We start from the raw sequence: 13,644 nt of genomic DNA on the forward strand, positions 1-13,644 counted from the left end.
TGTACCCTGCATTGGCAGGCGGATTCTTAACCACTGTGCCACCAGGGAAGTCCATGGTCTTTTTAATGTGCTTTATTGTTAATGTCTAATTATCGATAAACGTAATTATGGTTAAAAGTATTGTTTCCTTTATACCAAGCACTGATAGTTCTTTATATGCATTTTTAATGATTTTATTTTTTTAATTTTACTATTTTTTATTGGGGTATAGTTTATTTATAATATTATGTAAGTTTTAGATGTACAACATAGTGATTCACAATTTTTAAAGGCTATACTCCATTTATAGTTATTATCAAATATTGACTATATTTCCTGTGCTCTACAATATATCCTTGTAGCTTATTTATTTTATACATAGTAGTTTGTACCTCTTAATCCCCTACCTCCATCTTTTCCCTCCCCCCTTCTAGAACAAACCACTAGTTTGTTCTCTATGTCTGGGAGTCTGTTTCTTTTTTGTTGTATTCACTAGTTTGTTGTATTTTTTAGATTCCACATATAAGTGATATCATACAGTATTCGTCATTCTCTGTCTGACTTCTTTCACCTGGCATAATGCCCTCCAAGTCTATCCATGTTGTTGCAAATGGCAAGATTTTATTCTTTGTTATGGCTGAGTAATATTCCATTGTGTGTGTGCGTGCATGTGTGTGTGTGTGTATCACATCTTCTTTATCCATTCATCTGTTGAAGGACACAGGTTGTTTCCATATCTTAGCTATTATAAATACTGCTGCTATGAACATTGGGACTATACTCTTTGTATGCATTTTTTTTAATTGACTTTATTTTTTAGAGTAGTTCTAACTCCACAGAAAAACTGAGCAGAAAGTATAGAGATTCCCTGTATACCCCCATCTCCCGCACGGGCACAGCCTCCTACATTATCAACATCACCCACCAAAGTGGTACATTTGTTACAATTAATGAACCTACACTGACACATCATTATCACCCACTGTCCATAGTTTACATTAGTGTATATCCTTGGTGTTGTCCATTCTATGGGTTTGGACAAATGTATAATGACACGTATCCACCATTGTATCATACAGAGTAGTTTCACTGCCCTAAAAATCGTCTGTGCTCTGCCTGTTCATCACTCCCTCCCCACTAACCCCAGGCAACCATTGAACTTTTTACTCTCTCCATAGTTTTGCCTTTTTCAAAATGTCATATAGTTGGAATCATATATATGTAGCATTTTCCGATTGGCTTCTTTCACTTAGTAATCTGCATGTAAGATTCACCCATGTTTTTTCCATGGCCTGATAGCTCATTTTCTTTTAGCATTGAATAATATTCCATTGTCTGTATATACCACAGTTTATCAGTTTACTTACTGAGAGACATCTTGTTTGCATCCAAGTCTTAGCAATTTGAGTAAAGCTGCTATTAACATCCATGTGCAGATTTTCATATGGACATAAGTTTTCAGCTCCTTTGGGTAAATACCAAGGATCACAACTGCTGGATTATATGGTAAGAGTGTGTTCAGTTTTGTAAGAAAACATCAAGCTGTCTTCAAAAGTGGCTGTACCTCTTTGCATTTCCACCAGCAGTGAATGAGAATTTTCCTATTGACCCACATCCTTGTCAGCATTGTTCTGGATTTTGGTCATTCTAATAGGTGTGTAGTGGTATCTCATTGTTTTAACTTGCATCTTTCTGATAACATATGATTTAGAGCATCTTTTCATATATGTATTTGCCATTTGTATATCTTCCTTGGGTAGATGTCTGTTAAGGTTTTTGGCTCGTTTTTTAAATCAGGTTGTTTGTTTTCCTAATGCTGAGTTTCTAGAGTTCTATGTATATTTTGGATAGTAGTCCTATCAGATATGTCTTTTGCAAGTATTTTCTCCCAGTCTGTGGCTTGGCTTTCATTCGCTTGACAGTGTCTTTCACAGGGCAGAAAATTTTAATTTTAATGAAGTCCATTGTATCACTTCTTTCTTTCATGGATCGTGCCTTTGGTGTTGTATCTTAAAAGTCATTGCCAAACCCACGGTCATCTAGATTTCTCCTACATTATCTTCTAGGAGTTTTACAGCATTGCATTTTACATTTAGGTTTGTGATCCATTTTGAGTTAATTTTGGGGAAGGGTGTAAAAGTCTGTGTCTAGATTCAATTTTTCACATGTGCATGTCCAGTTGTTCCAGCACTATTGTTAAAAAGATTGTCTTTGCTCCATTGTATTGCCATTACTCCTTTGTGAAAGACCAGTTGACTATATTTATGTCAGTCTGGGCTCTTTATTCTGTGCTTTTGATCTATTTGTCCATTCTTTTGTCATACCACGCTGTCTTGGTTAGTGTAGCTTTATAGTAAGTCTTGAAGTCAGGTAGTGTCAGTCCTCCAACTTTGTTCTTCTTCAGTATTGTTTTGCCTATTCTGGGTCTTTTGCCAACATGAATATTTTTCATTTCATTTTCATAACAACTGAGATGGGTAATATTAGTATCCAAAATATACAGTTGATGAAACTGAGGCAGGGTGCATCTATGCTCGTAGCCAGTATATTACTGGGCCTTCCAGTCCTCTGGAATATGAACTCCCTGAGGGCAAGGACCTCATGTATATTATTCATTGCCCAGCCCCCAAGAGTAGTGAATGTCTAGTATATGTCAGTACTCAATACATACTTGTTGAAAGAATGAATGAATGAATATAAACGACTAGGGAAAATAATTCCTTGTTCTTATTTTTTTTGCTTTTCTATAGAGAGTTCCAGGGTTCAAATACCTGGTCAGTTTAGGGCTATGCTTCCTACATGGTTTCTGATCAGAATTCAAAGGGTAGCAGATCACTGCCTGTTTTGTTCACTCATTTAGTTAATATTTACTCCTTCCCCCTCTCTCTCGGAAATTATTAATGCTTCTAGGAAAAATCCAAATTTCTCTCAGCAGTCGTCCAATCCTATCTCATAAATTTCTAGAAAAGAATGGTGTTATGGACTGAATGTGTGCGTCCCCTCAAAATTCATATGTTGAAGCCCTAATCCACAGTGTAGCTGTATTTGGAGAGGGAGACTCTAAGGAAGTAATTAAGGTTAAATGAGGTCATAAGGGTGGGGCCCTAGTCCACTGGGATTAATCCATTCTAAAAAGAGACACCAGAGAGCTTGTTCTCTCTCTCTCTCTCTCTCTCTCTCTCTCTCTCTCTCTCTCTCTCTCTCTCTCTCTCTCTCTCTCTCTCCCCCCCTCAACTCTGTCTCTCTAACCGCCTCCCCCCCACAGCCCCGTCTCTGCCTTTCTGTGCTTGCACAGAGGAAAGGCTATATGAGAACAAAGTGGACATCTGCAAGCCAGGAAGAGAGCTCTCACCAGAAACTGATTCTGCCAGACCCTTGTCTGGGACTTTTAGCCTCCAGATCTGTGAGAAAACAAATTTCTGTTGCTTAAGCCACCCAGTCTATGGTATTTTGTTATGGCAGCCCAAAATGACTAATTAGTAATTTCTAGTTAGTAATTAGTAGCCCAAGCTGACTAATACAGGCAGGAAGCTAAACTTAAGGACTGAAGATGGCTCTAGTATCAATATTTACCATGTACATGTTGAGGTATTAATGGAACAACCTCAACAAAAACATGTCAATTAACTCATTCAGGTAATTAAATGATAATGACTGAGTGACAAGGGAAGAGGGGGTACAGGGTACTCCTACCTTCATGGACTGATTAATAATATTTAGGGGTAGGAAAATATATACATGTACCATGTAGTAAATAACCATGCCAAATAAAGAGTGTGGCAAATACAGCCCATAGAAGTTTAAAAAGGTACATGTGTTTTGCTTTGTTTGTTTGTTTGTTTTACCCTTTTCATATTCATTTGCTGCTTCATGAAATGCTATAGTATTAGAATAAATATAATGAATCCAAGAAATTCACCAAGTCTTGATAGAATTCTTAAATTATGTAGATGAAAGAGTTAATTCTTCCAAACCTTACAGATGAGATAATGATGAGTAGGTTTGTTACTCATAAAAGAAAAATACCAGCTTCGTTAAATCAATCAAGGTTATATAATAGAATTTTTTTTTTAAGTGTACCATAAGTTCAAGTTAAGACTGCTCATTGGGAATGGCTTACATAATAATTAAATACGGAAAATATAATACATACTATGTAATGTACATCATTTAAGAAAAGAATGTTAATATATTTTGGTTTGCTATTTGCTTATAGTTGCTGTTGGATACTTAGAATTTTCTAAAACAAAAATCATAACTGTATAAACAGAATATCAAAGTTTTATGTGCTTATAACAAAAGCATACCTTTAAAATATATCACACTCTAAATTTAAGGACATTGCTAATATGATCAAAATCTATATTTTAGGGGCTTCCCTGGTGGTGCAGTGGTTGGGAGTCTGCCTGCCGATGCAGGGGACGCGGGCTCGTGCCCCAGTCCGGGAGGATCCCACATGCCATGGAGCGGCTGGGCCCGTGAGCCATGGCCGCTGGGCCTGTGCGTCTAGAGTCTGTGCTCCGCAGCAGGAGAGGCCACAACAGTGAGAGGCCCGTGTACCGCAAAAAAAAAAAAAAAAAAAAATCTATATTTTAGATAAAATGAATTTTTATGCTTACAGAAGTTCCTATAGTTATAAAAAGGAACAATTTTGGATTTTGAAAAATAACCATCTGTCAAATATGTTATAAAAGCAACTCCTACCTCCTGTACTCCTGACTGGTCTCCACATTGCCATCATTGCCCCATTTGGACAAAGTCACCAAAATATTTTAAAACAAAAATCACATAAGGTTACTTCTTTGCCAAAAACTAGGCAATGGTCTCCCGTTGCATTTGGAATAAATGCAGACTCTATAAATGGCCTCTAAAACCTTCCACAGCCCTACCTACTCCTCTAATCTCATCTCATACCACTGCACCCACACTCTCCACACTGTGCTAGACAGGCCTCTGTCCATTCCTCCAAAGGCCCCCGACTCTTTCCTGCCAAGATCGTCCCACATGCTTGTTCCCTCTGTTTATCCTCTCTCCTTGTTGGTTGACTGCCAGGCGCGGGCTTTCTCTAGTTGTGGCGAGTAGGGGCTACTCTTCATTGCGGTGCGAGGGCTTCTCATTGCGGTGGCTTCTCGTTGCAGAGCACAGGCTCAAGGTGCTCGGGCTTCAGCAGTTGTGGCATGCGGGCTCAGCAGTTGTGGCTTGTGGGCTTTAGAGCACAGGCTCAGTAGTTGTGGCACACGAGCTTAGTTGCTCCGTGGCATATGGGATCTTCCTGGACCAGGGCTCGAACCCATGTCCCCTGCATTGGCAGGCAGATTCTTAACCACTGCGCCACCAGGGAAGCCCTACTGCCAGCATCCTTCTAATCTCAGCTTAATGTCACCTCCCTCACCATTCCTTTGAAGGCAGGTCTCCACTGTGTTGCCGTTAAGCCTGTGCTCAAGTGTTATCTACTCCAACCACCTTATTGAAAATTGCAACCTCCTGTCTCCCACTCCATAACCCTTCCTCTCTTTTTCTCCCTAGCATTTATCATTTTCTAGGTCACCATAAAATTACTTCTTTTATATGTTTATTGTCTATTTACCCCTCTAGAATATAAGCACCAAGAGAGCAGGGATTTTTGTCTGGTTCATTGCTGTATCCCCAGCACTTAGTGTAATACCTGGCACATATAAGCTCTCAGTAGCTTCTTCATAGCCCTTGTTTGTGTGTTGACTTAGTGACTCATTAAAAGCCTATCTCCCTCTCTCTATGAGCACAGATTCCCATATCTATTTTGTTTATCACTGTATAACCCATGACTAGTGCAGGCCCTGGCATATAATAGGCACTCAATAAAAAATTATTCTGTAAATAAATCGCTAAATATGTGAGAGGTTAGATGGCAAAGGTCCATGTCAATCCTTAATGTTTGTGACTCTCTGTTTAAAGATGGGGCAGATACTGTACTTACCAGTTGACCCAGGTCTACAATTATTGAGAATGCAAGGATAATTCTTGAATTCTTTCAATGCCAAATATTCACTGAATGTTCACTATCTCCCAACCCTCAGGGTAGGTGTTAGAGCAATGAAAAAGAGGCTCATCATCATCAGGGAGCTTACACATTCTAATCAGGGAGATAGACAGTACACAAGAAAAGAAATAAATACAAGTATAAATTGATGGGTGAACCTGCATTTGATATGAAAGGCCACTCTAAGGAGGTAACAACTGAGCTAAGACCTGAAAGAAGAGAAGGAGGCAGATATTTGAAAAGTTAAAAAAAGAACATTTCAGACAAAGGAGGCATCAAGTATAAAGTCCCTGGGGTGAGAAACAGAAGGATCTGTTTCCCTATGAAGTCCTGAGACAGAAGTGAGGGATGAGCTGAGATGAGAGAGGCAGGCAAGGCCAGAGCCTCAGACCCTGGAAGACACCAGAAGTAGTCTTAATTTTATTCTAAAAGCAAAGGGAAACAGAAGTCTTTAGATAGGGGAGTGGTTGATTTATTTATAAAGGTTACCCTGACTGCTATGTGAAGGATAGATTTGAGACTCAAGTAGCTGCAGGGAAAATTTGAGTTGGTGATGGTCTGAACTGGAATGTTGGTAGTGGAGATGGGAAGATAAACTGCTATCTAAGTCACCAAAACAGAAACATTTTCAATATAAATATATGTAGCTCAGCTACGTAATGTGCTTTCCTTAGTCAATTCTTGGTTCTCATCTTACTTGGCCCATCAGCATGATTTGCCACAGCTGATTGATCATTCCTTCCTTCTTAAAACACTTTCTCTTCTTGGCTTCCAGTACACCACACACTTACTGGTTTTCCTCTACCTCTTTAGCCACTCCTTCTCAGTCTCTGCCAGTTTCTTCTTATCTTCCCAACTTGTCAATGTTGGAGGGCCCCAGAGTTAAGTCCATGGACCCTCCTCTTCTCCATCTACGCTCACGCCCTTAGCTATTCCATCAAATGTCAAAGCTTAAATATCATCAACATGCTGATGAATCCCAGTGTACTTCTCCTCTGACCTCCAGACTCAAATGTCCAACTACCTACATAATAACTCCACCTGGATGGTGAATTACATCTCAATCTTAATATATCTAAAAACTAAACTCTTCATCTCCCTCACTTCTGCCCGAAACCTGTCCTTCCCACAGTCACAATCCCACCCCAGGACCTTTACACTTGCCATTCTCCCTGTGTGGCCGACTCTTTCTACAGAAATCCTCATCACTTACTACCATAACATCTTCTCATCTTTCTCAAAGGTCACTTTTCCTGACTTTCCTTGACCATGCTCCCTGCCATCCCACTTTAAATTATAACACCCATCTGATATCCTCATCTTCCTCCCTGCTCTAGTTTTCTCCCTAGCATTTATCTCCTTGTAAAATAATTTCCTTACATATTGGTTTAGCGGCTGTCTGTAGTCACAAAAATACATGCTCCATGAGGCTATGAATTTGTATATCTATTAACTTGATGTTTTCCTAGTTCCTGGAATAGAACCTGATATTTAGGAGGTGCTCAATAAATATGTAGTTAAAAGCATGAATGAATAATAAACATAAGTTAAAACTATTTCTTCATATTAAATACATGGATGAAAAATATAAGATGAAGCTATTGGCTATTCTGGTATTCTTTGCCACTTGTCTACACTTCTGGCTGTTCAGTTTGCAGTGTGTTTTGACTGGGAAAGAAAGATGGTAACACAAACAGGAAAGAACCTTAAAAACAGGTAATCTGCAGTTCAAGATAACAACATGGTGATAGAATCCAAAAAAAGGCAAACGTGCAAAATGAGTCACAAAATCAAGAAAGTCACTGTGATCCTAGTAACAATATAAAAAGGAATAAAGTACAAATGTTCACAGAATGACATACTTCATGGCATCAAGAATTAACTTTTTCATGAACCTGAGCTACCTCAAAGTTATTCCTTTTCCTCCATATACAAAAGTGTACCCACAACATGGAAAGTTGTGAAAACTGTGAGTGAGCCAAAAATGTATTGGCATGGATTAGCAATTAGAAGACACTCAGAAACAGAAATGGCGAGTTATGAAACATTTCTTTGTTGATTTTTATTCTGACCCGAGCAGGAAGCCAAGATACATTTACCAGGAATTAAGGATTGTAATAGCGATGAGTCTCCACTTCTTAAACTTTGTTTATATCTCCAGGGCCCTTTGGCCAAGTTCTGAGTCCGCAACACTGACCCAGCCCCGGGACCACCACCTGCATCCTCAAAAGCATCACCTCCTTTGGCCCCGGGAGTTGCCCTTCTCCAGACAGCGCCCGCCCCAGAGCCCTGCCTCTGCTTACCAACGCCGGTGGAACTCATGCTCCTGTTCCTCCGTTGTAGCTAAAGCTGTCTTTCTCTTCATAAAGCCTAGCAACTCCTGGATCTCCTTCTCACAGGAGGCCAGGAGTGGGTTTTTAGCGTCCAGCGGCCCATAAAACACTGCGAGGGGCAACAAGTCCTCGCGGCAGGTCGAGCGAGGCAGTGGGCTGAGAGAGCTCGCCTTTGACTCCACGGGGAACTTTGAGATCGCAGTCGAGGTCGGGGGCGGGGTCGGCGGCGGTCCTGGCGGCGACACAGATGTGGGAGACACGTTGGATGGAGAGGTCGAACAGGTGCCTTGCGCCGCCATGTTGACCAGACCCGGGCCTGACCAAGAGTGTGTGTACACGTGGTTGCCTGGCGACGGTCTCGTGGCAACCAGGCATCCCACGCGCTCTCGGGAAAACACAGCGGCCCCTGGAGGGCAAAGGAAGAAAAAACCCGGTCCAGAAAGCAATGTTGCTCCTGAGGTGCTTTTGCTCTCTGGCTCATCGCCGTATGAGATGAGAAAGGAGAGAAGGTTCTGGGCAGAGAGCGAATAGGAGTGCCAGAAACTTAGGATCACAAATCCAAACTATACTTTTTCCATTTCGACCACTTAATAATGATGATCATTAATATGTGCCAGGCATTGTTCTAAGCATTTGGAACATAATCTCATTTACTTCGTTTAATCATCGTTATAGCTTTACAATTTAGGATATTATTAGTATCTCCATTTCACAGTTTAAGAAACCAGAGTTTAGGGAGGTTAGTCATTTGACCAAGGTCAGAGTAAACCGTAGGGTCAGGGACCGGGTCTCAGCCTTCTGACTCCCAAGCCTGTGCTCAAAATGAACAGGCTATGTTGACCATCCCCCAAGACTAAGCTTAACAGTCGAATTGAAATTAGGGTAATATTTGACAGCAGTTTAAGAATGAAGTGCATGCAACTGATCCATTCTGGTCGCTCTTTTTGGACCCTGAGGTCTGTAACTGCGGATGATTTTGGTGTCTAGTAGTTACAATTACTCTATGTTTATTCATTTGTATTTCAGCTTTATCCTAATTATCACTATATTCTAAATTCATGAGCATTTTACTCAGCCTTAACCTCTGGACATTAATGTGTACTAATGCTTGAAGTGGTAACTCTCTAAAGACTTTTGCATTTTAAACAGGGGTTTTAGGAGACTTTGCTTCTGAAGGGGAAACTATGGCCTTGAGGGAAATATTTGGGGGCAAGGGAAGTTCTTCTTTCCTTGCATTATGGGCAATAGTAAGTTTATTTGTATATTTAAAGTATGAGTTTCCAACCAGTACAGAACTTGCTTTCTTTATAAATTATGCAGTGCCAGAAATTATCTAAGAGAAGGATCAGAAATATTTGATGGCTTAGGAAAATAGGTCTTTAACACTGAAAACTATTACTGGTTCTGTCAAACTTAAAAATAAATAAAGACAGTAATCGTAACACCCTGTGAGCCCAATTTCCCATTTAAGATTAAGAAGCTTATTGGACCACAGCCTGATTTCTTTCAGGTCTGACCTAATTTCTTGCAGACTCTGGACCTGTGCTAATTTGTGAGGCTGGCCTAATATGTCATGTGTACTATACTCTAATATTCTTTGAAGGCAAATGATGATGATTTTGCTTTTCAAGGCAGGTAATTACGGCCCAAGAACCCTCCTGGCAAAGCGAGGTGCTCTGACACCAGACTGAAAGGAATTCAGTTCTCCAATCAGGATGTAGAAATCTTCTTTGATCAAGATTTTATCTTGTCTTTAAGTGAGCAGGAAAAATGTTAAGACTTTAAAGAATTTAGGCCTAAAGAAATAATTTATCCTTGGAGCATTTACAGAAAGTATTAATAGACCTTTTAAAAAAATCAGCTTGGTAAATTCTTGCTCTTCTCATCTTCTCCTTGTCCTTACATAACAGATGTGTCCACTTCAGATCAAAAGCTGGTGTAATTTGCCACTGAGTACTATCTTTTATATTGATGAAAGTGAAGCTGCAGGATAAATGTAAATTAAAGTGGTCAGAGAGGAGGAAGGAAAATAAAAATAAAACAGATAAAATGGATTTCTCCCCACTTGATCTGGCTGCTCTCAGAAACAAGCTTTCATAGTGCAGACACATTTCAAAGTCACTAGTAAAAGAAAATGTGACTAATTAAATTCAAGTACTTGAATTATGAAACATTGCGTCTTAGTCATTTCCCTCCTTGCACACACTAAAGTTAACAATGCATAACTTTCAGTAGTTTTTGAAAGCTTGTCTACATATTTAAATGGGTGCTATACTCTGAATCATCATTGTGGTAAGATGGATATTTCCATTTTCTTCAGTTTAAATTATACTTAAATCATTTTAAAAAACATTTTCGAGATGTTATCTTTCTTGTAATGAGATGCAGCTATTAGAATACCTTCTCTGTTTCCTTGTCACGTTGCTTTATTCTTTTTACTGTACTGAAAGAATAGAGCTCTGCAACTGTCTGACAGGGCTAAATAATGTAAATAGCTTCCTTATAAATAATGTAAATTGCTCTTTCCTTATAATTAGTGTCTTTCCAGGCTGCAAGTATCCTTTTTGCCCATTCAAGAGTCTTTATCATTTAAAGTTACTGTTAGAGAAAGAATAAATAAGGTTAATACTCTTTCTATTCCTAATTTAGTTGTTAGTCATTTGGACTGTCCCAAAAATGTACATTTATATGGCATTTAAAAAAGAAAAAGCACAAAGATCTCCCTTTCCTACCTCACTACCTAATATTTAGACTTTTTTAACTTCATGCTTTTGTTCAGTGAAATACAGCCATTTCTTTAGTGTGTCACAAACGCATAGATGAACCACACATTCCCTGCAAGAAGCAGATGGCACATACGCAGCTAACCCCGAAGAAGGCATGCTGTGAAATATGCTGTGATAAAGATCTTTTAAATGCTGTAAGAACCCCAAGAAGAAGCTTGGGATTTGAGAGAGAACAGAGGATTCTAGAGGAGGTGATGTTTTAGCCCTGAACCATAACTGTCCTTCATTAATAGAAAAATCCTTGCAATAGGGATTTGCCTATTTACTGCGATAACCTAGCACTGAAGACTGGCCACTGGCAGAGTATATAAATGAGTGAATGGAAAAAAAGTAAGATGAACATTTAGAAGGATATCCCACATCTCTACAAATGACCCAATTTTGTTCCTTTTTATGGCTGAGTAATATTCCATTGTATATATGTACCACAGCTTCTTTATCCATTCCTCTGTTGATGGACATTTAGGTTGTTTCCATGTCCTGGCTATTATAAATTGTGCTACTATGAACATTGGGGTGCATGTTTCTTTTTGAATTATGGTTTCTCTGGGTATATGCCCAGTAGTGGGATTGACAGTCTCTAGAACTACATGGTAGTTCTAGAGACTGTCATACAGAGTGAAGTATGTCAGAAAGAGAAAAACAAATATCATATATTAACACATATATGTAGAATCTGAAAAAATTTGTATACACGATCTTATTTACAAAGCAGAGACACAGATGTAGAGAACAAAGGTATGGATACCAAGGGGGAAGCGGGAGGGTGGAATGAATTGGGAGATTGGGATTGATATATATACACTATTGATACTATGTATAAAATAGATAACTAATGAGAACATACTGTATAGCACAGGGAACTCTACTTAATGCACTGTGGTGACCTAAATGGGAAGGAAATCCAAAAAAGAGGGGATATATGTATATGTATAGCTGATTCATTTTGCTGTACAGTAGAAACTAACACAACATTGTAAAGCAACTATTCTCCAATAAAAATTAATTTAAAAAATATATCAATAGCAGATTCAGACTAATAAAAGACCAGATAAAGAGACTGTTTGGGTAAATTAAACAGGTTTAGTTATTACAGGCTACCAGTGGAAGTCAGTATAGTAAGGATATACAACAAAGACATCAGCAGCATTATCCAGGACAGATGGGAATATAAATTTCCAAAACCTAACGTCCTCGCCAGTGTTACACAATCCTGGATGGTAATATCCCTGCACCTTTTAAGTCTCTGATGCTTGAACATATGTCTGCAGTTCCTCTGGAGTGCAGTATTGCTTCTAATTTAATACTTTGTGCATGGACAGTTTCAGATACTTCCACTTGGCTCTTCCACCCACAACAGCTTTAATGCCACAGGTTAGGGACCCTGTGTTAGGGTTCTGCTAAATACTGCATCTCCCCTTCAATCAAACGTTCTGGGTTTGTGAACTGCTGGAGGTCTGGAAACTAGATGAGGAACCACAGTTTTCCATTGCAGCAACTAATATCAGACTTTTGTTTACCATTTCTTGAGTTTTCTGATTATACATATCAAGCAGCACCTTTGTTGCCTGCTCATCCATCTAACTTGACCCTGTAACGCCATGATTCATTAGCTAACACCACATATCCCTATAGGTAAAGGTTCCTTGGTTGTCACTCTAGCCTGGCTGTCCATAATTACATCTCATGCTGGCCTTTGTTAACTGCTACCACCTGGCCTTTGCCATTCTGGAATTACATCATCCGCACGAATATTATGAAGCTAAATTTCATGGCAGAATCCCCCACCGTCAACCCTGGCCCACAGAAGACAGAAAACTTCCAAGCTTCTCCAACAATGCTGGTGCTCACCTCATTGCTGCATTACTTACCTCCTCAGTGGAGGTAATATCCTCTGGCCATCTCAGAGAACATAGCCAAGCAGTGGGTCCTTAGGACATACATAATAAATCCATTCTAACATTCCTATCTCTCTGGGCTTTCTGGCCCTTTCTTCAAAATCATATCAAGGAAGTTCTGCATCTTCACTTCATTTGATGTAGAACATTATCAGATCTGCACTTCCAGAAGCCACCTTGTTATGTTATTAGGAATCCTGAATCATGACTGAGTACCCCCATATTAATGAATTCTACCCTATCCAGCCTGTATTCTGTCCTCTCCTGGTCTAACATACCCAAGATACACTCCCACACATGTTCCCCCCCGCCAGCTTCAGCTAATACCTGTTAGCCAGATCCTGCAGTTCCTTTGACATGTGGGCTGTTTCTTCCCAGAACAGAGCTTGTACTTTCCTGTTCAGGCTGTGCTGAAATGTGTTTGATTTTTAGCCAGGAGGTAATGAAGGGTGTTGGGGGCATATCTGGAGGAAAACAAGAATCATCTTGAAAGGCACCTTCTTCAGATTGGGTCATTGTATGTTCCTCCAGGCAAAAAAAGACTGTTTTTCTCCGGCAGGTGGTTAGAGGCTGTTTCTGCTACCCTGGAGGGTTGAGAGGAATTTAGGAGCTCAAAATTCCTAGGCTTG

At 39.6% G+C, this 13,644-nt stretch overlaps 1 protein-coding gene across 1 annotated transcript in view; it reads right to left on the reverse strand.

Annotated features, from left to right (window-relative positions):
- Window positions 1-8,639, reverse strand: part of CFAP54 (cilia and flagella associated protein 54) — a 298,883-nt gene extending 290,244 nt beyond the window's left edge. The window contains exon 1 of the mRNA XM_032646796.1: window positions 8,302-8,639. Within this exon, the coding sequence (XP_032502687.1) occupies window positions 8,302-8,630 (329 nt within the window). The 5' untranslated portion in view covers window positions 8,631-8,639. The remainder of the gene's footprint in view (window positions 1-8,301) is intronic.
- Window positions 8,640-13,644: the final 5,005 nt, after the last annotated feature.

Source organism: Phocoena sinus, chromosome 10 (genome assembly GCF_008692025.1).
Source record: "Phocoena sinus isolate mPhoSin1 chromosome 10, mPhoSin1.pri, whole genome shotgun sequence".
Classification (NCBI taxonomy): Eukaryota; Metazoa; Chordata; class Mammalia; order Artiodactyla; family Phocoenidae; genus Phocoena; species Phocoena sinus.